At 34.6% G+C, this 27,701-nt stretch overlaps 1 protein-coding gene across 7 annotated transcripts in view; it reads right to left on the bottom strand.

Annotated features, from left to right (window-relative positions):
• The window catches only part of Not1 (CCR4-NOT transcription complex subunit 1), a 177,008-nt gene that overhangs the window by 104,762 nt on the left and 44,545 nt on the right, over positions 1-27,701 (bottom strand). For 6 of the 7 annotated variants that reach the window (XM_069845568.1, XM_069845567.1, XM_069845569.1 and 3 more), the window contains exons 6-14: positions 24,649-24,960; positions 21,229-21,414; positions 19,347-19,715; positions 16,009-16,119; positions 15,758-15,916; positions 12,638-12,753; positions 11,672-11,822; positions 10,288-10,654; positions 7,514-7,689 (exon numbers count right to left, since the gene is read on the bottom strand). In XM_069845568.1, coding sequence (XP_069701669.1) covers positions 7,514-7,689; positions 10,288-10,654; positions 11,672-11,822; positions 12,638-12,753; positions 15,758-15,916; positions 16,009-16,119; positions 19,347-19,715; positions 21,229-21,414; positions 24,649-24,960 — 1,947 coding nt within the window. The remainder of the gene's footprint in view (positions 1-7,513; positions 7,690-10,287; positions 10,655-11,671; positions 11,823-12,637; positions 12,754-15,757; positions 15,917-16,008; positions 16,120-19,346; positions 19,716-21,228; positions 21,415-24,648; positions 24,961-27,701) is intronic. The other variant, XM_069845571.1, reaches the window with a different exon arrangement.

The following is a 27,701-nucleotide window of genomic DNA, read 5'->3' as shown; positions in this document are numbered from 1 at the left end:
AAGAGAATTGCGCGCACACGCACGTGCACACGCGCGCACACACACGCACGCACACGCACACACTCTCTCTCTCTCACTCTTCCCCCCTCTCCCTCTTAAACTAATTGTGGGTACTTTATTTACCATTCACCCACATGAGAACAGTTGTGTAGACCAAGTTACCGACAGTCATTTCCCAGGATGTGTCATAGGAGACTGGTCTATGCTACATTGGCAATGAGATGAGATGATGACAAAGATTTGTTTGATGTCACAGGGGAAGAGGAACTCCCAGAGAAAACCCCTGGACTACAGGCTTGTCCAATACAAACTATAAACTGGGGGTCAAATAATGCATTTTACATATGTGTGCTTCATTGTAAAACATGTGATCGAAAAAGTTACAAAACATGACAACCGAAAGCCTACAGTATATTGATACTATTTACTCTGTTATACTGAATTGTACTCCGTCTTTCACTAAATTATATTTAAATAGTAACTTATAATGGAAGAAACACAAATGCATTAATGGAGCATTAGTGACAATATTTACTGACTTCTATAATGCTAGTTTTACGAGATTTTTGGACACATTTCTTGCGTACTAATTGCTCAATATTAGGTACTATGATCTGGGAAGTGTATAATCTGAGGAAACATTGTAAACTGCAGTCAGATAAATTACTTATGTGATTAAGTTTGCTTATTTTCATTAACCAAACAACTGTTCACATATGTGCTGTACGTGGATCAAAACATGCACAGTATGTAGGAAGCATGGTGAGGAAGCCTGAGAAATTTTACATATGAAAAATTAGAATAACACTCACACAAACTTTTTCTATATTCACATCTCACCTACATTTCATTATTACACTGTAACAGTGGCGGCTCCTGCATATTTCTTAAGAGGAGGAAAGAAATTAACAGCACTAAATGACACCTTCTTAAATGAAACATGCATACATGTAAGACCAGGTAGTGTTGAGGTTGGCCTTCCCTTCTGTATAGCTATAATCTGTTCTTGTAAACTGAGTTTCCTAAATTGTCCAAAATATATTACGATTTCACTTCCATTCATTGTTGAATAATTGCGAAAATTAACAATTACAATGAAATTCACAACCTCGTAGCATTTTTCGAGCACACTACAGCATCACAAATGTTGGAAGAGACTAGCTACTAACTCGTAACCGGAACCATTTTACGGAAATGGAAATGGGAAATAATCTGAGGAACGCGAGAACACTGCACCCACTCACGTGGTCTGTGTTACCACATGTACATTTTACAAGTTCAGTATCACATACTTTTGTAGAATGTCAGTTCTTGTAAAGTCATACTATCATTATTGTTCAAAGCTGCCAGTGGCCGATTAATTTTTTATGTTAAAAATGATGTAGTTTTACTTTCAGTTTCAAATATATTTGTACAAAACTGACAACTTGGCTGTTGCCCTGTCTAGTAAACAATGAATAGAAGTGAATTTCAGGGGCCATTATGTAAAACTACTTCCTCTTTGTTTTACATAAACCCGATTTTAACTTTCAAATATCCACGAAAGTTTCAAACCATGAATAGTAGCCTATATAAAGTGCAATGAATAATATTTTTGATTTATAATTTAAAAAAAAAGTTTACATGGTGTCTTTCATAGCGCTGCGTTAAAACTGTTTTTGTTGTGTCTCCTCCTAGATGTGTTATAGTCTGGTTGAATACAGCAGAATCATTAGATGGCAGCGGTAGCGAGCTTGCTGCACGACCAGTCGGTTTGTATTTCCCTCCCATAACTGATTCAGAGGAGGATCTCCTCCCTCTCCATTCATTTACTTGCTTTAAAACTCTGTTTCTTTCTCTGGCCGCTAGTGCGCTGTTGTCTATGTGTGTTAATTGCAGTAGAGGAGGAATGGAGTGCCTTTCCTCTACACAGACAATCTCGCATCTTTCTCACAGTAAAGTTTTCTACAGCACATGAGCGAGCGTCATTTAAAACTTGATCAACCGAGTTTTTCTTATAGCTGTGAATTAAAAAATTATCGAATCTTCCTCGAATTTCAAGGCACATATTTTATTTGGTATTTACTTTCAAAAGAAGAAAATGTGAGGAGGACGTTTCTCCCTTCCCTCCCCTGAGGAACCGCCACTGCACTGTAAATTTATAATTTTTAGCTGAAGCTCAACAGGAACACCATCTACATCCATAGTGCAATGGCTATGAAAATGTTAGAATCCGAATCCATACATTCCATGTCTCGAAATCATGAATGAAATTCCTTAAGAAGGAGACAACAACTACTACCTATGTTCGACATTACAGATAGCTTCTATCATCAAGAGTTGCTACTGAATGGGAGACAGTGTTGCATAATGACTAGGAAGATATGCCTGCTTGCTGTGCTCGCCAGCAGTCTTCACTGCCTGCACCCGCTATTGGTAGAGTTGATGTTGCAACTTCATAAAATACTGTCATGTGGGGACGTTTTTAATCTTTAGATTTTCGTCTAATCTAAAAATAATTCTTCACAAAGTTTACTGTACATATGCCTAATACTCAACAATTTCTTTAATTCAGCACCATGTAATTAACAGTTCATAATTTCAGAAATATGTGACTACCGTTTTTTTTTTGTATTTTATAAATATACCCATATATGAAACCAATAAGACTTAAGAAAGCGAAGGTATACAATGCCAGCAGTTAAGCGCACAGAGGAAAGAAAGATTGATGGTTATTCATCTCAATATGAAAGACACACACTTTCTGCATACCAAAGCATAGATATGGTGATAGAAAAGATAACAATGTCCACATTTTACAGTGATATCAACAGATTTATTTTTCATATGAAAGAAGAATGAAAAAAATTATAGGCAACTAAATAGTTCATTAGTTAGTGATTTTGACATAAAGATTATACAAAGAAATGTGGCTACAGCACAGTAATGAAGGAGAAGGAACCCAAATAGCATTTGAAGACAACCAACCCCAGATGTTGTATTGTTCACTACATATTTAAAGATGATTCCTGGCATTAAATCTGTTTTCATTGGTCGTAAGTTACAAGACGACAAAGCATCAGTTCAGATGAGCAAACAGAGTGAAAATAATCTCGATAATACTGGGGGGGGGGGGGGGAACATCACCGAATATCTGCATGATAAAAGGGTGATAATTTTGTATTATAATTACGTAGCAGTTAACAATTTTAAATACACTTTCATTATGTGCTGCAATCTAAAAGTAGAAGCAACAGATACTGTGGAAATTTGTACATTATATCTATCGCAGATGCCATGGGTTACAGAATTTTCCTGGTCATATTGTGCAATTAGTAGAGCTCGGACATTGCCCTTTTTGTCTATTTTACTTCTGTGTATGCAAGTTAAGGAATCTGATACAAAATCCACACTAGGTCATTTAAAAGTACCTGTCCAAGTTTCGTAGTGTCTATAAATGTCTATTTTAGCACCTATTTTGAAAAAAATTGTATTTTGCCCTTTAGAATATTCCCTTCATGATAATTTCTAAGTTAAAACTGTTTTATTAGCAACTCACGTTGTTACATCTATCATTCCATTATTGAGGCAGCATTATTGCAGATGTGCAGGCTGAAAGGCGTTCAAGAAGTATGTTAATGAGGGAGTGGAATTTAGAGAGACCAAGGTTTCATGACAGACAGAAGATAATTTTTTGTCAGTACTGTGAAAAAGATGTAAGGTGTACTACATACTTCCATTTTCACATTTCTGCCAATTTTTTAATTACGGAATAGTGAAACCACTGGTTCATGCATGCATAAGTCATACAGAGGCAGCAGGCAGCTAATTTTATTAATGCAAATTTTTTACCATCAACATTTTCAAATAAATGTAAGTTTAAATTCTTTTTATGTTTTCACATAATCTTAAACTAGAAAAACTGAGGTGTAAATTTTATGACTTATTTTGTACATAGAAGTTTAATAATTTTTTATTGCTTAAAAATTCAATTAGATAAAATGTAACAGAGGTTTAACCCTTTTATTGATTACGTGTATTTTTTAAGAACTCTGTTATAAATTCATTTATTGTATTTATTTATGTATGTATCTAATGCTTATTCACTTCACTTGTGAGATTTGGGTTCCACATATTGTGAATAGATGGTACGACTGTGACCCATTTTGAAAATGTACGCCACTTTGGCAGGCCACACTGTGCATGATGTTTATCTGTGGAGAGTTATGTCGTGTACTAGGGTGAGTGTATGTGTAAGTGTTCATGTAAGTGTAATGTAGGGAATGGATGAGGATGATGATGATGAAGGGAGAAGGGGAAACCCGGTGCCAGCATCAAGGGATCCGCCAGGCTTAACATTCCTATCTGACAGACGAATCACTATAAAGACATACCTTCTCTTCATATATACTGAGGAGAGATTTGGGATTTAACCAGGCATATTGGTAGACAATCTAGTGATTAGAAGTTGTACACTGCCATGTCTCCTAGTCCTGAGGTAGAAATTTTACATGAAAATTTCTGATCTCACTGGGAATCGAACCCGGGCCGGCTCTCAGGAGACAGACACACTACCATAGAGCTAGTTATTAATAATCAGATTAATAGACTGATAGATTGGCCTTATTTTTTCACAGATAAAATGTGGAAAGTAGCATACAACAAAAGAAGTGAAAATAGTGTATTTATAATTTATACCCATATCCATTATACATATATTTTTAATATCAGTTCACATTTTTAGTGCCTATTTTGGAATTTTTTACTGCCTTTTCACCCGCTATTTTTTACGTTTTAACATGTCTGAGCTCTAGTAATTGGTTAATAATAACCAAACAGTCGTACAGAATTATAAACTATTACACAATACCCATAAATATCTGAAAGGTAGTGGATCTCACAGCATCTGTTACAGATATTGCTGTAATTCTTATATCACTTTTTATCAGAGGGCACTATCAAGTATTAGTTACCAATTTCATCTAAAACTCTAAGTAGAAAATGCAGGTTTTACAAATTTGTTTAGAGCACAAATCAGTTGAATGTTGGAGAATTCTATTAAATAACACACACTTACAAGAGGAGGATATACTGCTTGGATTACCAGTTTTAATAATACTGCTTCCGTTGACATTAATGTAAAACAACGTCCAGTAGAGTCAAATAATGCACAAAGGTTTTGAATTATAGGTAGAGAAATTTGCAGTCCGCTACACTTTAAGTCAATGTAATTAATTACCTTCCTTCCAATCGTGGTAAGTCAGTGAGTAGATGCAAGACTGATAATGGAAAGGTCTCCTGTTTGAGGATCATTTAATTTTAGTTTATTCCTTGCTCTGCCTTTCTTGCAATGCTTATTAAAAGTAACGATATACCATATACAAGAAAATACTCTGCGCATAAATTTTTCCGGAATTTAGCAAAGAAAAACTGCGATGCACGCTTCATTTGAAATAAGGTTGGTACCACTTCACTTTTTTTTTTTTTAATTTACTCTCCTAAAAATAGTGTGCGTGGATTATTCAATAATGCAGAGTATTCACGTATACACAGTATCTTATTGCTTCTTTCCTTCATGCAGTGACTTAATGTGACAATACCGTAACAAGACTCTTACCTCGTACAAAGACATGTTTCTATCTCATATGTAACAGAGAAGAAACATGGCATTTGGTGCCTTTAACCACGAAAGTCACGGTTTTTCTTTGTTCAAAAAAGTAATTGGGCCACCAGTGTAGCTCGGTCGGCTAAGGTGCTTGCCTGCCAATCCAGAGTTGCACTTGGGCGTGGGTTCGATTCCCGCTTGGGTTGATTACCTGTTGGTTTTTTCCCCCCGAGGTTTCTCCAACCTTAAGGCAAATGTCAGGTAATCTATGGCGAATCCTCGGCCTCATCTCGCTAAATATCATTTCGCTATTACCAATTTCATCGACGCTAAATAACCTCGTAGTTTATATAGCGTCGTTAAATAACCAAGTAAAAAAAGAAAAAAAGTAGTTGTTACTAAAAAGTGAGTACTTTCAAGTTGACTTAGCAAAAAAGAAAATGAATGCACTGTTATATGCACATAGTGGGAATGATTATTTACCAGTGATCAGTAGTTATTTCTAATAACGAATAATGTTGAGATTAATTTTGCTCAAATTAAGTCATTGTATCAAGAAAACAATAAATTACTTTTTCTATTATTTCAAATATACTGCCATAGTGGCTCAGTGTTAGAGAGAGCTGGGCTTATATAAGACAGGGGGCCTGGGTTCAATTCCTGCTATACCCTGAACGTATAACTTGTGTTGGAAACCTGTGGCCCAAGCAACCCAGGAATTTTCTCCACAGGCACTCCGGGTCCTGTGATATCCCAATAATAATTATACATCATTATTCCTTACGAATGTAATGTGGACCAACCACCTATGGTAAACTCTAAACAGTCTCTGACGAACTAAGTGGTCTATGCTTCTTGGCACTAGTGACATCTATGAGCCTGCTCATAGAGTTAGGACGAATAAATTAAGGACCCCCTCTGGGGAGAAAAAAAGGATAAAGTAAAGGATAAAAGAAGTAAACCTGGTACCTCTTCATAACCAATCTCACGTCTACCACAGTTACTAAAAATGACGCAGACTGCAATTACTGCTGTTAACCTATACATCCTGTAAATATTCCATAATGTCTTTGTTATACTTTATTTTAAATCATTAATTTACATTCAAAACAGTACCACGAAAACTGAAGCATATTCTCTCTTCCTAATTCTGTGACTTTCAACTTCCAGCTTTACTTTACTTTCCAACCAAGTTGTAATTCGAATTCTTTCTTCCGAAAAATGTATTTCTCTTGTCCAAACAAAATAAGAAATGAAACTGTGCTAGAAAGAGTAAATGAAGAAAGAATAAAGCTGAAACTAAACAGAAAGAGAAAAAGAAATTGGCTGGGTCACTGGCTAAGAAGAAACTGCTTACTGAATGATGCACTGGAAGGAATGGTAACTGGGAGAAAAGTTCGGGGCAGAAGAAGATATCAGGTGATGGACGACATTAAGATAAATGGATTTTATGCAGAAATGAAGAGGATGGCGGAAAAGAAGGAAGATTGGATAATGTTGGGTTTGCAGTGAGGAATGAATGAAAGTCCAGGTCTAAACCTGAAACACTTAGGTAAAGAAACAAGCACAGAAACCACAAGATCCCCAAGGAAGATTTCCAAATAATGTAGTAGTACACAAATCATATTCTGTAATTAATCCTTTGTTATTTCACTACACCAATACTTAAACATCAAATTATCTGAAAAGCAGGACTAAAATGCTATCCCATATTAACAAATTATCACTTCACTTTTATAAATACGGTACCAAAAGAGAAGAAAGAATGCTTATGTCTAATTCAATATTATATTTTAGAAATCTAACATTTCATCACAAAAGCTGTTAGTTTCTGCAAAAAGAAAATAAAAAAGACGACATTTTAATTTTCAGAAGGTAAAAGACATGGCATACATGAATGAAATTTTGAAATATAAACTTGTCACTTACTCTTTCTCTTTTGTTAGGTGAATCCTGAAATTTTTTCAACATTTCTAACACCTCATCGATGGACAATGTGGGATGTGGAGGATGGTTGTATATTCTTTGAAAGTAGCTGTTTGCTTCATCTTCAATTTCTTTCGACACATTCTGTGACATTTCCGGGAACAAACTTGCAGCTTCACCTAAAAAGTGAAAATTAAATGTACATATGAAAGAATATAGGTGATTTATGTTTCAGGAAGAAGCATCTCCGAAGACTGCAGAAATAAAACAAAAGAAATAAAAAAGACATAACTAAAAGGGATAATTTAAAGTTTAAGCTGTAATACAGATTGGAAAATTAAGAGTCATGAATAGCACACATACTTTCTCATTACACGTATTACAACAATCCAGTTCTTTGTCATGTTACTAACTAACATTTTTGTTTATAGTTTTTTTTTTTCAAATAACATAAAAGACACACATACGTGAAATCATTTAATATGGCCCCAAATAAAAATTTAAAATGTTTTCTGGATTTAACCAAACTCTGTCATGAAAGTGACACATACTTTCCTTTACATGTTTTGCAATAATTCCTTTCTTTGTCATGCTAGCAATGATATTCCTGTTTGTATCTTATTTTCATGAACATTTACAAGATATATGGAAATGCAAGCACTTACTGTGCACCCAAAAAAAGAAGATTATCTTTTGCTCTCCACAATGTAAACAAAAGACATTCCTTGTAATTCCACTAAATCAAAACCTGGTATAACCGAAACCATAGAGTAAACCTACATATTGTAGTTTTTGGATCATAACACGCGCTTATATAAATGCATCTTATGTTCCAAAGGTCTGTCAGTGCATGCCAATGAAACAGCTATCATCTTGTTCTTTAAAGAATGAAGTACATTGGTCCCACCACCCAAAGTTATTTTTTGTTTACATACCATTTGTTCCCTCTACTTCCTACCCAAAGAATTGTGGAACCAGTTATGGTCAAATGAGAGGTGTCGAGTGATTCCATGTGTATTCACATTATTATACGAAATGGCTCCGCTCCTTTTAGTTTGGATAAATGGGGTTCTACTGTAATGTAAATACTTCTAATGTTATTTTGCTATTTACTAAGATTTGTGCTCAAAATTAGACATATTGAAAGATATTAATGGTTGTGGTTTACAGCATTATTCTCTTACTAGCAACTTGGCAAAAGCCCTACACGAGGTCTAATTAGTGAAGAAATTTCATTTCTAAACAATATTGTATTATGAACACTAATCTGGATAATACTTTGAAATTTATTTCAATATTGATGATAACAGACTAAGTCTGAACGATGCTGTCTGGCTTTTAAATTATTTGTGTGTGTGTGTGTGTGTGTGTGGGGGGGGGGGAGGAGAATACAAATGAGGGTAAATTTTCGACTTCTTTTACAGAAAAATAAAGTTTGTTGTTATTTTCTTTTGCCCTCTTGCTATAGCAGCTGTGATTATGTTCATTTTGTGAACTAATATGTTTAGTTATCTTTAAACTCTCAATTTGTCAGAAATATTTTCAAATGGGCTTTTATGTAAATAATTAACTTCTCTGACACAAATGAATTTGGGAACACTGTCTATAAAATTTAATTTATCACATTCATTCATATAGGAAATAAAATCACGAAAAGATGTTCGAGCCAATTTTAAGTAAACTGTCATTTTATGTCTGTTTTTTCTAATGAAGATCTACAGTTGTTTTTAATTAAAAATTTGTATTTAATACACTTCATTCCCAGATGAATCGACATGAATATGAACAAAATATGTCCAATAATTAGGTAAAATTTCTGTACAAGGATGGACTGACTCAGTTCTAGGCTGCTGGAAATGTGTATTTCCGTGAAAATCCCTAAATCGATTTTTGCAGCATCGCAATTCTCTCTCTTCATATATGTATAATGAGAAAGTAAAAGGTGAGCATTTCACTGACTCTTAGTTGGGATAACAGGTTACAGAACCACAGTCGAAAGAAAGAATTCCATTAAAAATGGGCTTCTGATTACTTTAGGAGCAGAAATGATCTGGAGAATAGAAAGAATATGATTCCTAACTCCTTGTCTCCTGTATATCTCGATAATTTGGAATTAGTAGTAAATCTAAGGCATGGGATCCGCAACTCAACTTTACTTTACTTCCCTCCAAGAGGAAGTCCTACTAATGGATTATACCACTCTTTAAAATTCATTGCTCTCAGTCAGATTTGAACCCGTGAACCTTGGATACAACTAGCATGGCACTCACTAGACAACTGTGGGCCACAATGGTCTGGCATAAACAATCATAACTGTGGGCCACAATGATCTGGCATAAACAATCATCAATACATCTAGGTATGACAATTTTTACTGGCAAGCACATGCTACTTATCACCACTAACCCAAGTGTCTCTCTTGCAGTAATATACCACAGACTACAATCTCTTTGCCTGTGCATTGAATAAAGGATGAATAATGGGGAAATGACAGAATGATAGAAGAGGAAATGACAGTAGCCTGAGAAAGCTTGTGCTAACAGTCTTTGTTTGATAAAAATTTCACTAGGAGTTGAACTCATGTCTCCAAAGTGGAAAACCAACACTTCAGTTGTTTGAGGAGTGGCCTTACAGACATGACATACAAATCATATTTCACCATTGTCTTCCCTACATTCTCTCGAATACTACCATTATTATAACTGACAAAGTTCAGATGTACTCCACAAGAGTGAACCTTGTCTTACAGCTTACATATGCTAGCGTGCCATACACACCTAATCTCGTCTTTTCCACTCCGGCTTGAGGACCTAACCGTCCTGCAAGAGCTCCAACTCCAGAGACAAGGGACGTGGCAGTGGGCCCAGGCCCAACCTGTGCCCCCACTGGGCCTGAATGCTGCAACTGAGTACCTAATGGCATAATGGGAAATGGACTCTGGGACGGACCTGGAGCAGCTTGGCCCATGAGTCTGGATGGTGATCCTGGTGCAGAGACTAATGGCCCGAGCCCGCCTGGCAGATTGAAAGCAGAGCTGCTGGGAGGACCCATGCCTGCTGGAGCACCCGACAGACTCATACTCGCCAGACTGGAGCCGATATTAGCAATTGGGTCCACTTGTGGAACTTGCGATGCAGTGAACAACTGTAAATAGAAAGTTCTTTTGTCATAACTCAGTACAAAAAAAGTAGCAATAGCACTAGTAGTAGTATCAGCAGCAGCAGTGATGATAGCGGTGAAGTAACATCAGTAATAATAGTACCAATAGCAGCAGTGAACAGTAAGTGAATTCAAGAGTTATGTAGATTTCTGTGGCATTACAAATAAAATTATGTAGTTACTAATTAAATTACATATAGCTGACAATGTTTTACTTCTAAATGTAGGAGGTTCTAATCACATCATATGTCATGCAAAACTTATGTTACTGTACCCTTTGTTAAGAAGAGCTATTTATTCCTTCTCTAAGTACAAGGCAAATCTCGTATTACTTCACCACTTTCACTTACATCAGTTGATATAAACCTATTGTACTTTATAAAATATCAACAATACTTGAAAGTATCACCCTCCTTTCACTGGTAACAAAATCTATGAGGCATACTAAGTTACTAATACTAATATTTCATGGAACATTTATTTTTTATTCATTTTAGTTTCCTTATAAAATAAAAATATTATTAAATACTTGTGTGGAATAGGGTACTGGAGTCAAGAGCATGTTAGGAATTCCTTCTTTCACTTTCTCACAATGATACAGTTCTTGCCAGCTTACAAAAAGTTTGCTTACTAATTCAGTGTTTGTCATTTTATCCACTGACTTAATAAAAATATGGACTGCAGGTCACGTGTGTCAATTACCGCACAAGCGAACTCATTTATAGTATGTCATATTTTGTTGCACTATCTGCAGCCTCAACTTGACACGTAGTACACAACATGAACTCTTTTATAACGTAATGACAACTGAACTAGTGTAAATACCACGTTTAGATTTATATAAAACCCTATATTCTTCAAATATCCTATATCTATGTATATTTCAACTTATAGGTAAATGATAACTGCTTGTCCGTGTCAAAACCTGCAACTGGAAACTATATATTATATCTCGGTTACCCACGAAGTAACTGAAGTGATGTGACTGATGGGAAGACTTACTTGTCCTCCAAGTGAAGATGGATTAAAAGCTGGCTCTATGCCTCTGTGTGTTCTCAGGACTCCTGGTGGTGGTTGCCTGGGTTTGCTGAGCATGATGCTGCAGTTGCCCACCATGGTCAAAATAGTTTCTGATAAGTCCTGAGAAACATTCCTGAAATAAATTTACAACACTTTTAAGGTCAATAATTAAGTTGTTCTATTATTCATGACATAAACTTACTGATACTTAATAAAAACTTCGATACATTTTTTTTTTTAAACATCATTTTTATAGATATCTTTGAAGTCCCAATATTTTTGTTTACAGGCTACAGCTGCATACATAGTTAAGCGAATAATTACTTTTTTCTGACAGAAAACGTTTTAGTAGATAACTCTACTGATAACTTTTCATTTGTAAGAAACAAAATCACGAGAAAAAAATCCTTATGGGCAATTTTGAATAAATATCCACATTGTGTTAGAAACATTCACAATTGCTCTGTCTGATAGTTCCTTCACTACTGAACAGAATACCACAACACAAAACATTTTGTGCACGCATGTGCAATAATCAAACTTGTTTTGTTTGTTACTATACCATATTTTTGAACGGAGGGAGTATTACTTATAATTTCCAAGCACGAACATACCATTTAAGTAGACTCTTGTATCAACAAATAAAACTGAAATAGTGGCATTTAGAGGAAAATATGCAATTAAACCCAATGGTTTAATCGGAGATATTCAAAACAATTTGAAATTACATTTCACAAGGATCATTTTTGAAGTGACTGGTAGATACTGAATGTAAACATCATCTATCCAATAATTCTGGAGAAACTGCTGTTCAATGATGGACTAACAGACAGAGACCGATGACAAAGTAAAAGACTATTGTAGACCTACTGTAAAATGTATATTCACCATAACCCAAATTTTTAAAGCTTTGCACCTAATCCTACGAGTATAATATATAATTATTACCCTGCACAGCCCTGAAGGCAAGCCAACATGGTGGTCAATGTTTCGTGAGGCAATTGAGTTGCTTTTGGCTGATTCTCCTCCTTCACTGTGTTCCCCATTATTTGTGGACATCTCCTCTACAAAATTAAATAATTATCACATGTAAATATTACAATTATTTAATGTGACAGTAAAGAAAGCTGAAAAGGAAAACCATGCTGTTGTCATTATTTCTTTCAAGTTCTAAGTAGTAGTATGATTTGTGCCTAATACTCCAGTGATTGCAGTTGTGATCCATATTTTATTTTTTTTACATGTAATTTTAATCTTTGTTTAACTTTTGCTGGTTAATTATTAATGATTACACATTAACAGTATAATTATATTCATTTTTTCAATATTCATAAAACAACTGTTTGTCCAATTGCATAATTGTAATAAATACCGTAAAACATAAATTCAGAGACTGATTGTGGGTTGCAAGAATGCATTTATTCCTTCGTTATCTGTTAACAGACCAATATGTTCGAAAGATGCGTTGCAAGAAACATCTTTAGTGTTATTGATTTGTTAAAGGATTCACTAACTTAGAGATCTGATTTCCCTCCTATAATAATATTTATTCCTCCGTTAGACAGCCATCTTACGTACATTTTGTATATTGGCGAGTAGTTTATATATTTTGATTCATCATAATGTTACATGTATGAGATTCAGGCATGCGATATTTTGTATATATCTATATACACGATATTAAAATATTGCATATTGATGGGTAAAAAGTGATACCTCATATCTATACATTTACAAGTAAATAAAAAAAACTGTTTTCGAAATTAATTTCTCAAAATAGACAAACTTACTCGTGTATATGTTTCTGCTTTGTAAGATCTTCTATTCGAGAACAAAATATTAGTACACTGTCCAATTTTGTGAACATAATAATAATATAGTTAATCTAAATAGTAACAATGTACTTAAACTAAATTACCGGTACCAATTTTGTAGATACGAGGTATCTCTTCTTAGCCATCGATTTACTGTAATTTGATTACTTATTTATTTATTAATTCTGCGAAAGCTTTCAAAGGTAGAAATATAAAATGGTCAAAAATAATAATAAATGATACAATTTCAGAACAGGTGTCTCATTTTAACTATTAATAAAATATATCTTATGAATATGATAAAGACATACAGATTAAATTGTCGAAGTTCGAGTACATGTGTGGCACAATACACAGAACTTTGAGAAAGAATACGAGGAAAGAAACAAAAATTAAATTTTATAAAACAATGGCAGTACCCACAATATTATATGGTAGCAAAAGTTGGATACTAAGTCAGAAAGAGGAAAGTAGTATACAAGCAGCTGATATGAAGTTCCTGAGAGCTACAGAAGGATGCACAAAATTAGATAAAATCAGGAATGAAATAATAAGGCAGAAAATGGAAATTACCCTTATCCTAGGTAATTATGTTCAACGCATGGAGAACAAATGAATGCTGAAAGTCCTCTATTTATTTATCAAAGCTTCCTCAAATTAGAGGTTGCCATTAGACAAAGCATACAAAACAATACAAGAACAAATAGAAGATGAGAGCTAAGACGAGAACCTGGAAGATCTAGCCAATGATGGACTATTGAGCCAGAACAGGATAAACATCCCATACCATGAAGATGATACAGACAAAACCATTAATCTCTGAAGGACTATTTTGTAAATAATAATGTAAATCTGCTCCAAACGGTTTAGGAACAAAGATATTTTAGCACTGAAATATTTATTTTATATTTTGAAAAAAATGTTCTTCATATTGTGCCAGTCACGAGTCATAATGCAATACAACCAACTCTCAATTATCCATATGCAGATTACCCACTTTGTAGGTTATCTGCAGGTCTTCGAAAACTTTTATTTACTTTTTTATTAATAATTACCTGTATTTTCCTGCAATGTCTTTATGTTTTACTACGATTTTAAAAAGCCTGTACATGGATGATTGTGCACTGTTATGAGAGAGACAGAGAGAGAGAGAGGTAATGTTTCCGCGAAATAACGTGATTTCGAAACAGAGCTTCTCCTAAGTAGAACATTTCTTGAAAGTCGCACAGAGGGGTGGAAGGGAAGAAAGAGAAAGAAGTATTCTGCTTTCTCCTTCTATTCAATGTGGAAAATGATTACTGTACTTTCACTAGGAGCTGGATAATACTGTTTATGTAAATAACGTGACTACTGAATTTACAATGATATATGCATCTAATTAAGTTTATCGGTAGCAATTAGTTTAGTGTAGTGTAAATAACTATTTAGTTCATCATTGTGTAACAGCAGAGAAAGACCTATAGTACAATTTGATGCATAAAAAACCTATGTCTAATTACAGAATGCAGTATTTTAAAGTACAGACGAAACTGATTTATAAGGGTACTTTTAATCGAAAATGTGCATTAACTGCGATTAACTGGTAGTATTTGGGGCTAAGAGGGATGAAGTTACAGGAGAATGGAGAAAGTTACACAACACAGAACTGCACGCATTGTATTCATCTGACATAATTAGGAACATTAAATCCAGACATTTGAGATGGGCAGGGCATGTAGCACGTATGGGCAAATCCAGAAATGCATATAGAGTGTTAGTTGGGAGACCAGAGGGAAAAGACCTTTGGGGAGACCGAGACGTAGATGGGAGGATAATATTAAAATGGATTTGAGGGAGGTGGGATATGATGATAGAGAGTGGATTAATCTTGCACAGGATAGGGACCGATGGTGAGCTTATGTGAGGGCAGCAATGAACCTGTGGGTTCCTTAAACGCCATTTGTAAGTAAGTAATTAAGTATTCCCTGCTATTACTGCAGCTAATTGAGAGTTGACTGTATTCTGTATTTCATAAATAAAATTATACAGTATCCAATTTATAAAAAAAAGGCTCAATTTTCATTAAAATTAATCTCATCTGTTTTCGACTATCTGTGTTTTTTGTTTGTTTGTGTAAATTTAGGCCCCCATCAAACTACAGGTGTTTGCTGTATCATAGTTTAGCTCGATGCAATTTCACATAAATTATAATAATGAAGATAATAAAATTGTTAACAGACATTTAATTCTTAAAATTGACAAGGTACACAATTACCTGCAGAAACTTTATGCAGGCAGATATGAAGGGTTCTCCATGCTCTCTGATTTTGTCTGTCAACCACTTCTCTAGCTTCAGGTACTCTCGTCTTGACGCAAGGCATGCCAGATCAATGACAAATGGAAAAGAATGGTTATTCAGGAGCATGGACAGAGCCTGGAACAAAAGGTATCCAAATAATAAATAAAAGATGATTAACTGAGAAGCCAACTGCAATAATTGCAAAAAAATATAAAGAAGTTGCTTACCTTCAGATCTTGAGCAACATCTAAAATGCGAGACAATTTCGTCTGGTCGCTGTCCCCTCTAATGTACCACTCTGCCATTGCGTGCATGATTATTTGCTTTATTGAAATGTTCTGTGAAAGTGACACAAAAAATCAGTACCTTCAGAATACCCATTAATAATGCAGTAGCAGTAGCCATACCCATGTTGAATAAGAAGAACCAACTTATATACTTCTCAGTCTTAGTAACATGACAGTTAACAAAAGCATTTCCATGTCAGTTATTCTCGTCTATTACTACAGAGTGAATCATAATTTACCCAGGAATTTCCTGATATCACTGCACAGCAATGATTGCGAATAGGATAAAATAGTGAAAGGCAATTTAAAGATAAATATCAGTGCACTCTATAGGTCTGCTAGGCAACAAATGGACTTACCCTCCAATGTTGGCCATTATAAGAAGAAGAAGAAGAAGAAGAAGAAGAAGAAGAAGAAGCAGGAGGAAGAGGAGGAGGAGGAGAAGAATTTAAAGAGAAAATTTCAGAATTTTGTAACATACTTCACAAATGTTAATACAGCCAACCCTCATGATACGACAGATGTCAATCTTGTAATTTAATTCAGTCAACACACACTGCAGCATTGCCATGTCCACTTGTGCGATAGCTGTGCTAATTTCTCGTAATTACTGCAAGTCTCGGGCAAGGGTGGCACATACAGAGTCTTTAACAAATCTCCACAGAAAAAAACCCCCAAGAAGTTAAATCCGGTGATCAAGGAGGTCAGGCGAGATAATATTGAAAAGAAGGAGAAAAGAAAAAGATGACTAAGGAAAAATGGATAAAAGAAAATTATGAGAAGGAAGAGGAGGGAAAGAGAAGAATATGAGGAACGAAAAATGGGCAAAAGCTATCATATTGAATATATGTGAGGTATGAATAATTTTGAGGGAAAAATTGTTCAGGGGCCGGGCATCGAACCCGGAACCCTTGGGTAAATGCACCAACGCTTTAGAAATTATTCAAATCATCTTTCCAGGGAGTTATACCTGAAAGCTTGATTTACATATGTGAGGTATGTTACAAAATTCTGAACTTTTCTTTTTACATTGCTATTCACTATTTTACCCTTTCCCTAATTGTTGCTGTGCAGTGATATCAAGAAATTCCGGAGTCAACTATGATTCACTCTGTACATGTTATCTTATTCCATTCAAAGAAATCACAATCAATCAAATGAATCAATAATGTCCATAACGAAGCCTTTCAGCTTACAAATGCCAAGCACAGATGTCCTCCTACAGTCCATTTTCAATCCTTGATATTCCATTGCTTCATTCACTCCTGCCGTCCTCTTTTATCTATCAACTTCTTTCCCTTTTTTCTGTAGTTCACACAAATATTTGTGGTTATCCATTGTTAATTATTTTCATGCAGCCACACTAATTAAAATGCTTATATTGAATGAACAACTAAGATTGGGCTATAAGGAGATTAATTCAGGCCCAGGTGCTAAAGTTTCAGGTCGAAACACGATTTACAGTTTGGTAAATAAATTTCGTCAAACGGGATGTGGTCATGCAATATAAAGGGCTCATAGAAGGAACTCTTGATAACATGGACATTCTCTGGAAATTTCCCCCAAAAACCACTTAAGCATCTTTTGCATTTCTTCAAGAATAATTATGTCAGTTCATCTAAAGTGTGTGAATTAGTCTTGTACACTTTGTTTTCCTAATCTAATTTTTTTTTCGAAGCATGGTTCCACCTAAGTACTTAATACACATTTTTCAAAGGCAACTGCATAGTACAATGCTTAAATTCATAAGCAGATACTGTTATCAGAAATTATGAAAAATGGAGGCAGGTAGTTCCAACATCTCCTTGCATGCATGACATAGGTGAGTAAATTACTTTTACTTTTTAAGCATTTATCAGTGATAACTGATGAGAGAAACCCTCTTAGGTAGGTTTAACTTATATTGTACTGCAGACTTCCTGACACTAATTCACTGGCACAATCAGTCTGACCTACCACGGATGGACAAGCCAAGCACACGTGTCCAATGCTGTTTGTTCATCCCACCCAATATTTTCCACAACATTCAGATCAATATCATCTAAGAGTTTCAGGGTTTAATATGGAGCAAACTTTGGGTTTTCTACTACATCATAAACATAAAAACATCAAAATATTTCAGAAACGAGTATAAATTCTACAATTAGGAAAGGGAAATCTATCTGTAGCATCCATTTTTCCACCCTTGGAAATTTATCTTGAAAATGAATCCAGTAGAGAAGTTTGCTTTTCCTTTGTGTAACTATGAAATAAAATTGTTTCTACATTTACGACACAGAGATCAAGCCCAAGAACTTCGCACTTTATATTCTGATTATTGTACCCATAATTGCATGTTACTATTTTGCTCACTCAGGGGTAAGTACTTCAACATTATGAGTTTACTGCTATTACCTTTAGATTACTCTGGTTGTTTTGCAATACACCAATATAAAAAAGCATTTGACAGATTTTAATAGACACAAACTTTTAAACAGCCATTTTAATCAGAGTTGTCACCCATGTATCTGTAGCAAAGCAAGACAGACTTGCATTTGATAATTTTGAAGACAAATTTCTGTTTTTAAATCAGCATGTCGTAAAGCAGTGTACATTAACAGAGGCAATATTTTATATGATTTAAGTGATGCTAAATTCCAAGAAAGGTTTCGTTTAATGAAACCAACTCCTAGAATTTGTGAATGAACTAAACAGAATTTCTGATTAACAGAAACTATTCACTTTGCCCTACTTTGCTTGTCAACAGCAGTAATGCTCTACACTACAAGTACTTAACATCTTAATACGAAATTCTAATACATATATAGAAAAACTTGTTTCGTGACGTTTCAGCTATTCCTGCAATAAATTAAGAATAATATGTAACTGGAGGAAGGGAGGGGGAAGAGAGAACGAAGGGGAGAAAGAGAAAGATGAAACTGTACAATTTCTGTCTAATGCACATAACAGAAATCAAACATGTTATAAAAAGTACTAGATCTAGTACGAAAATACTACAGGGAAGTTCACCCAGAGTGGAATTCACAAAACATTCCATAGAATATGACTTATATCATAAAACCTCTTAAAGCATGAGGACACTGGCAGTCTGAAATGTTAAAATAAAATTTTCTTAGAAGAGTCTGCACTGAGGTCAGAGTTGGAGTTGGTACATTTTTATAGACTCTAATCCAGCCGAAACTGCATCAAATTCAAAGCTCAGAACTCTGACTTAAATGTCACTAGAATTGAAACTGTTGGTAAAATCGATCACAAGATCACATTTGGTGTACTAATACCTGAGAATGCCATGCATGGTGAAGGATGATTGCTGAGTTTGGATGATTCCCCAGAAATATTGGCATCAGATTTGTAAGCAGATCCTGTCGTAATACTGAAACTGGAGGGTTGATCTGCAGAAGTGCCAGCACCAGCACGTCTGGACAATGCTGGATTGGTAGTTTGAACATTTCTTGAACTTGAGAATACAGACCGCGGTCTGACAGGTACAATAACGTCTCCACAAGATCCAGCGACCTCCATGTAGTTATCTCTTTATTGTCACTTTCTGGTGGTGCTTTCAGGATATCCACTGCCACTGGATGGTATGGATAATCAGCAAAACAAAACACATCTGGACTTTTTAATATCTGTTGAATTAACGAAAACTGTAGAAAGAAAAAAAAAACTTATGGTTACCAGCAGTTACACAACACACATCACTATACAAGGTAACAATAAGCATGGAATATTGCTAATAACTTCTTAAATTTTAATTAAAAAAAAAGTTTTATACAAAAGCTGTTAGAGATAAACCAAACAACATGATACCAGTGTTCGAAAAAAGTTAGTTATTCAAGCATATAGGGTGTGACAGTAAACTTTATTCTTTTAAATGACACCTTATATTAAAATTTACATATTCTGAATCTTCATTAAATTTTACATATGGAAGTGTAGAAATGTTTACCCATTCACCAGTTTCATGTCATATAACTATCAATTAAACTTGTTTCGTTAATTTCAAACTCGAGACAAATAAGTATGTACGAGTAAAATCATGTTGAGTAGGCCATAAAATTAAACAAAACACTAATTAACTTTAACATTATGACTAACCAAACTTTTACCACAGATGCTCAAAATGAGAACCATTCACAGGCAAACAATTCTCAATCTATCACGGAAACAGTTCACTGTCTTTCTCACGGTTACATGATTGATCTGTTCCATCTCATATCTACAATAGTCAGTTTTCATGATAGATTGGAACATTATTTGGCTGCGAATGGTTTTCATTTTGAGCATCTGTGGTAAAGTTGGGTTAATCATAGTGTTTTGTTTACTTTTATGGCCAATTCAACATGATTTTACATAATTATTTCTCTCAAGTCTGAAGTCCACGAAACAAGTTGAATAAATAGGTAAAAGACATGAAATTGGTGAATGGGTTAAATTTCTACATTCATACATAGAATTTAATTGAGATTCGGAATATGTAAATTTTAATATAAAAAAATAAAGTTTACTGTCACACCCTGTATGCCTTAATAAGTAACTTTTTTTTTTCCGAACAATGATATCTTATTGTATGGTTTATCTCCAACAGCTTTTGTCTAAAACTTTTTTTTTTTTTTTTTTTTGTAAAATTAAAATTTACGACGTTATTAGCAATATTCCATACTTAATGTTCACTCTGTATAGTAAAATGTTAAATGTAAATGTTACTTCAATAAAATAAATTATACTAAGTTTTCCTGGTCAAACTGTATGTATCTCTATAGGTATAGAGCAATGGTGCACCACCTGCGGCCCACCACTATGTTTGCTGCGGCCCAATAGTAAAGTTTCAAACTTAAAATTTAAAAAAATATTTGAACAGATATTACTAATTACTATAAATTACAGCAATCACTAATTACTAAGACATTTATGTAAATTCTGTTTATTATTGGAGGATGTCTGCAGCTCTCCAAAAGAACATTTTTTAAAACATTGGCCCACAGTATTCATAAGGTTGAGCACCCCTGGTATAGATGGACATAAGTCCGTTGGAACTCAGAATGATAATCATAATATAATTTTGTTATAGGGATTTCAAAAATACTTCTTAAAGAAATATTATTATGATGTGCATTTCTGAGTATGGTACTTGTTGCCCATAAGATCCTTTGCACTGACCTGCCCATCTGCATTCTTCCAGTGCCTATACAAGCCATCAACTGGAAATATATCTGGATGGAATCCTTGATTCTGAAGTCCTTGTCTCAGGGCAGTAAAAAGAAGATTCAGACCTTGTCTGTCTTTGATAACAAACTCTGCATGGTCCAACTCCAGCACCACATCACTCCATGACAAATTTGGAACCTGCATGCAAAACAATCTAGTTTAAAGTCTCACACGGCACATCTGAATACGATTTTTAATCTAAAAAGTATTAGTAAATTCTTTTTCTAAGCAAAGTAAGGGGACAGGATATGATCACTTCCTACTAGCGCTGTAGTCAGTACAGTGTATTTTTACAGACTTTGATTCTGTCCAAATTTGTTTTTAATCAACTTCGAGGTAGCAATATGTAACCTCTTTAAAAACCAAATTTATTAAGAAATTAAGAAATCGACATTTGTAAAACAAAATGTCATAGAGAAGTCAACAACTATCAATCCACAAGGCAAGGAGAGAGACGGAAGGGGGGGGGGGGAACACACACATACATGCATATGCACACTTTTAATTCTGTGTATTTATGGATCAATGTACGAGTATAAATTTAAGACAACTTAGGAAAACAAAAGTTGACAGTCCTGACTTATGTAGGTGGATCATTCCGCAAAGTACTATCCATGTTGGGAAATATCCTACACTAGTTGTATACTCAGTAATGAAGCAAGCTACATTAATGAATAAACATTATTATAATATCTAATGCTGTACTGCTGTATATGTACAGTTAGTTATGTATGTACTCGTATGTATCTATGTATGTACAGTATGTAAGCATGCGTGCTGTATGTATTGTACTGTAATAAGCCTATATTGTTTGTAGTAGCAGTAAGAGTACTATAGTAATTAGGGTTGTCAACTCTCCTGTATTTCCCGGAATCTTCTGTATTTTCCCCTAATTTTTTACATTCTCTCGATTCCCGTATTTTTCTCCCTTATTTTTACCTAAGTTACAAATCATTATTCTAAACACTTAGTTTTACCGTGAATAATGATTGTTTGTATGATGAATTTTGTTGTTCAAGAGATGCTTTAAAATGTGCAGTCTTTATAGAAGGTAATGCTTGCCAGAATTGCAATGGGTTTTAATGGTCATCCGTTTAAACTCAAACAATATCAATATTATAAATTTGGAAAAACTGGCTAGTCTGTTCTAAGCATACCAAGTAGTAATGTTCATACAAAGAGGATGTTTCATCTCATGAACATTAGACAGATATTCGAAACAGGAGCAAGACACACCTCATCAATTCAGGGCTGCAAACTGCAGTTGGCTTCAACTATTACGTGAGACAAAAATCTGTCTCAAAATACTCTTAATTTAAGCCTAGCTGCCGAAGTGTAGAATAAAGTCGTTTTTTAGTAACTGAAGGGAATAATTTGCCAATTTTCTATGTGAAATTTTGTCGATTTCTTAGTTTCCCGTATTTTCTCCAAGAAAAGTTGGCAACCCTAATAGTAATGGTAGTGGTGGTTGTAGTAGTAATCTAAATATATGTAAGTAATTTTACTACTTTATTTTGAGACTACATATATAAGAACTATGTAAACGGGGATAACTCTGTACTCTTTATCTGTAAATACTGAAAACAGTAAATAATGTAACAAATACGGTAGAGTTCTGATTATCCAGATTATATGGACCCAGGGCAATCCAGATAAGCAAAAAGCTAGGTGGTTTTTGATCCAGTGCTCTTAAAGGACAAAGGTCGGACGCAGTAATATAGAGAGACGTTGCCCATATGTTCATAATAAACAAGCTTTTATTCATGATACAGTACAGTACGTAATAATTTTTTATATTTTTCAGTACTGAATATATTCACATTACTGTAATTAAAAAAAAGCGATCTGGATAACGCAGAAGGCTGGATAATCAGGATTCTACTGTAGTAGTTTTACTAAACAATTTGTCTCAGATTTTTCCTTTTCTACTTTTATTAATAAAAAATTTCCAGGTCCTTGGTCACTGAATTTCCTCAAGTGCCAGGATGTAAATAGCTCACATAGTCAGTGGCGTAACTAGAGACTTAGAGATTCCTGCAAAAGTTTTACGGTGGTCCCTCCACTACTTTGCAGTTCTACAAAGTGACACCTTTACATGTCATAGATCATGTATTAGAAATACGTAACTCTAAATAAGATTTAAATACAAAAAAACTATTCAGAATTCATTTCTGGTTAAATTAATGTATAACTTTTTCATATCTTAAAATTTGTTCCTTCTTACTATGACTTCAGCAAAATTATCTATTACCTCTTCAAAGTTCAGCTTCCTAGCCATGGACTGCTTAATTGACAGAAGTGCTAAACTTTCAATCTTTCCTGACTCAGGGGCTTCTCAGATAACTTTTTCTCGTGAAACGCTGAAGAAATGTCTTTGCTGTATGTGTTTGTGAACCTTTCGCTTTATGTAGGATATCAATGTCACTTAAATTTTGTATCATATTATCATTTCAAGTCAGAAATCTTGGTGTCAGTCTATTCCTTATAAAAGCATTATATATAAAGAAATGAAGACCATGTATTTAATATACTTTATGAATGTTATTACTATAAACAAAAGAAATATAAAATAAGATGATAATGATAATAATAACAACATTAACAGCGACAATAATGGGTGAGCCCCCTTCAACTTGTGGGCCCCTGGATATTTGCCAGTTCAGCCATCCTGTAGTTACATCCCTGCACACCGTAATTTCAGTTTTAAAAAAAGTATTTACTTAAAATATTATATGCTCAGATTGCAGTTAGAATGAAAATATTTTTTTTTTTTGCACGATCGTGTTTTTTGTTGTATTTACAGCTATTGTTGTTAGGCCTTGAAAGTTAGAATTCTCACACAGAGACTTGTTGCCAGGGAAACCATTCTTCATAACATAAAACTATACTGAAATAGATCCATTACAGTGTGCACTTAATATTGCTCTAAATTTTCAATATATTGTATTTGGAATTTTAAAAATATGATCATGCAAAAAATGTTTGTGAAGTACATTACAAAATGTCGGAAATTGAAAATCCTTGCTCTGCTTATTTTTCAAACTTTTCCTTAATTTTGTAAAAAGCACTTCCCAACCTTGTATCGTAATATACTATAACTGACTCCAGCTCTATCCAAAATTGCTTCAACTTAATTTCGATTACGGCTCCACAGTATCAACAGATTCCAGATTGTTAGTAAAGCTTTGAGGTCTACAGGTCGCATGTAACAGAATAAACAGCTAAGAATGCCACACACAATGAAGTATAATCACTGATTACATACTTTTATTGACTTGTAACTGCACAGCTCGACTTTCTACTTCGAATACACTCATCAAGCACTGGTTGCAAATGCAGAAAAGGTTCCTTAGATGATATTACAACACTTACTAATTCTTTCACAGTCTGTACGAATATATCCACGTTCCATGAGGTAGGATGATTGGAATCTGTTGATCCCTTCTCTTTAGAGCCACTCTCTCCCCCACTACCCCAGAAACTGGCCGGAGTTTGAATATTCTGCAATGCAACTTGTTCTTCAAGGCCAGTATGGGAGCGGATCATCATTCCCATGATTCGGGCAACAGCTGCTGGTGATATTTCTCGCGCACCAAGATTCACGAGACTGTTACGGCACTCCTCAACAGATGAGCAGAACCCATACCCAATCTCCATTATGAGATCTGCTAGCGAACCATCCAACTGGAAAAAAAAGATTAAAGTTATATTCAAAGAGATACAGCTGTGAACAGTATGGAATGAAGATAAATGCAAACAAGACGAGGACTATGGTTATTAGAAGAAAAACAAAGAAGGTAAACATGCTAATTCGAAATGAGACAGTAGAACAAGTCAATAGCTTCAAATACTTGAGGTGTATTACAAATAGTAACATACGCTGCTGCTAGGAAGTCAAAAGGAAAACAGCAATGGAAAAAGGAGTGTCTTCTGCGGACCCTTGGAAAAACGAACTAAGGAAGAGACTAGTGAAGTGCTTTGTGTGGAATGTGGCAGAAACATAGATATTACAACGAAGTGAAGAGAAACGTTTGGAATCATTTAAGATGTGAATATGGAGAAAAATGGAGCATGTGAAAAGGAGAGATCAGAATAAGAAATGAAGCTGTGCTAGAAAGAATGGGTGAAGAAAGAATAATGTTGAAACTGATCAGGAAGAGAAAAAGAAATTGTCTGGGTCACTGACTAAGAAGAAACTGCCTACTGAAGGATACACTGGAAGGAATGTTGAACAGATGAAAAGTTTAGGACAGAATAAGATATCAGATGTTAGACAACATTAAAATATATGGATCATATGCAGACACTAAGAGGAAGGCGGAAAAGAAGGAACATTGGAGAATGCTGGGTTTGCAGTGAAAGACTTGTCCTTGGGCAAAAAAACTATGAATGAAAATGAATTCAAAGAGATCTGTAATTAGATTGCATTAAATATTTTTATATTGGGTAACCACAAGTAAGTGTTTAAAGTTAGATCTGGTCTGATGGCAAACTGGTTATCAAAATCACAGCACTGGTATAATAGTACATTATGCAACGAGCCTATAATGATAGTAATTAAGACGCAAGTATGGATGTTTATGAAACGAGCGCGAGTTTCATAATATTCATACGAGCGTCTTAATTACCATTATAGGCAAGTTTCATACAACTTTTTATGCTCGACCATATTTCTAACTTGAAATTATTCAGATGTATACATTTTATTTGTATCTGACAAGATTGGAAGTGACCTTGTTCTAGGTCGTGAATTGTGAGATGTGCGCAGATGCGAAAGTATTGATTTTTTCCGAGGAACAATAATGTCATTGACCTTGATGTAATCCCGTTAAACTTGATATAACCTTGATTATTGAATTCGACATTGAAAAACGAGATGACAAATTGAATTTATTTGAATATTATTTACAATTGACGCTAATTATTATAGTAACAGAACATAACCTTCTGCGACAGTATTGGATTTCCAGCCTCCGTGACTTTTCGCTAATTCTCTTTCGATTGCATATCCGAGAATAATCGATACTTGCGGTTTTATAACGGTACAAAGCTGACTTGTCATTGGCTGAACACCTGTAAGCTGAGCTGTCATTGGCTGAACACCTATACTTTAATGACATGCATTAAAGGACTGCTACCAAGTGTATAATTACTACATTTTGGCATGGTCGAGCATAAAACCTGTAATAATTAAAGTCTCTAACACATTTTACTTTCTACATACGAAATTGGAAGTGAAAGACTGATGGAGTGCATAAATGTTAACTGCAATAACATTAGTAATCCACGTTGTGTAACTATTGATGTGTATAACCAAGGGCAATTTAACTGATGTTCAACATATTGTATAAATAGACTGCTCCTTGGATATAATTTACTGTTTATACAGTACTGCAAATACGAATATATAGTCGGTCTTTGTTTTTTATAGATACACCACAGCCTGAAAGCTTATTGTGCTTGTTAGTGGAATTGATGATGGCAAAATGGCAGTTGATGAGATAAGTCCAAGGATTCGCCTTGGGATTACCCAATATTTGTCTTGCAATTGGGAAAACCTTAGGAAAAACTCAACCAGGTAACTGACCCAAGTAGGATTCGAACCTGCTTCAGACTGGAATCCTCATAGGAAGCGAAGAAGAGGAAGGCTAAAACAAACATGGAGACGAACAATTATTGAGGAAATTATGAAGGAAGGAAAAACATGGAAGGAGGGAAGATGATAATGCAGAGTATAATCCAATGGAGGTACTCTGTTTATGCCCCTATGCTCCTGCTAGGAGATAAAGGAGATGATGACGGAATTCTAACCCCCATCCACAGCCTCGGATCACAAGTTCAACTCACTACCATCCAAGCTATGTGAGTGATTTACCTCAAATCTTACTGCTTGAAACAGAAGTCATATCAATTCAATTTGCACTCATTTGACAAGAGTAATTTACTTATTACGGCATTTGTAATTATTTGTGCCTAAAGAATACCTTAAAAATGGATATTATGGTTTTTCAATAGTATTTTATTGTATGACATTCATATATGGGGTAATAGTTATATTTCTATGATCTTTTATTACAGAAACAGACTCTTCGAATCTTTACTGGCTCATCTAATGACGCTCTTATAAACCATAAGTGAACAATATATTAGATCTGATTTTCATGATTATGTAACAAGGTACAATTATTTATTGTCTTAACATGTCTAGCATCATCAGACTATCTAAAACGAAACGTAGTTTTAATGTTATGATTGCAATGTTATTTAATAAATTACCATGAGAGGCTTTTGCTGTGAATTTTTTAAGGTAGTAGTATATCGAAATGATAGCTGTCCAGATCTTGGATTTAAAATATCGGCATCCTAATCAATTCAAAAGAACAAAAAAGAAAATTTAAATTGATGTAAAAAAAAAAAAAACGTAA

The sequence above is a fragment of the Periplaneta americana genome, chromosome 14 (genome assembly GCF_040183065.1).
Source record: "Periplaneta americana isolate PAMFEO1 chromosome 14, P.americana_PAMFEO1_priV1, whole genome shotgun sequence".
NCBI lineage: Eukaryota > Metazoa > Arthropoda > Insecta > Blattodea > Blattidae > Periplaneta > Periplaneta americana.
This window is presented reverse-complemented; position numbering and strand designations above follow the sequence as displayed.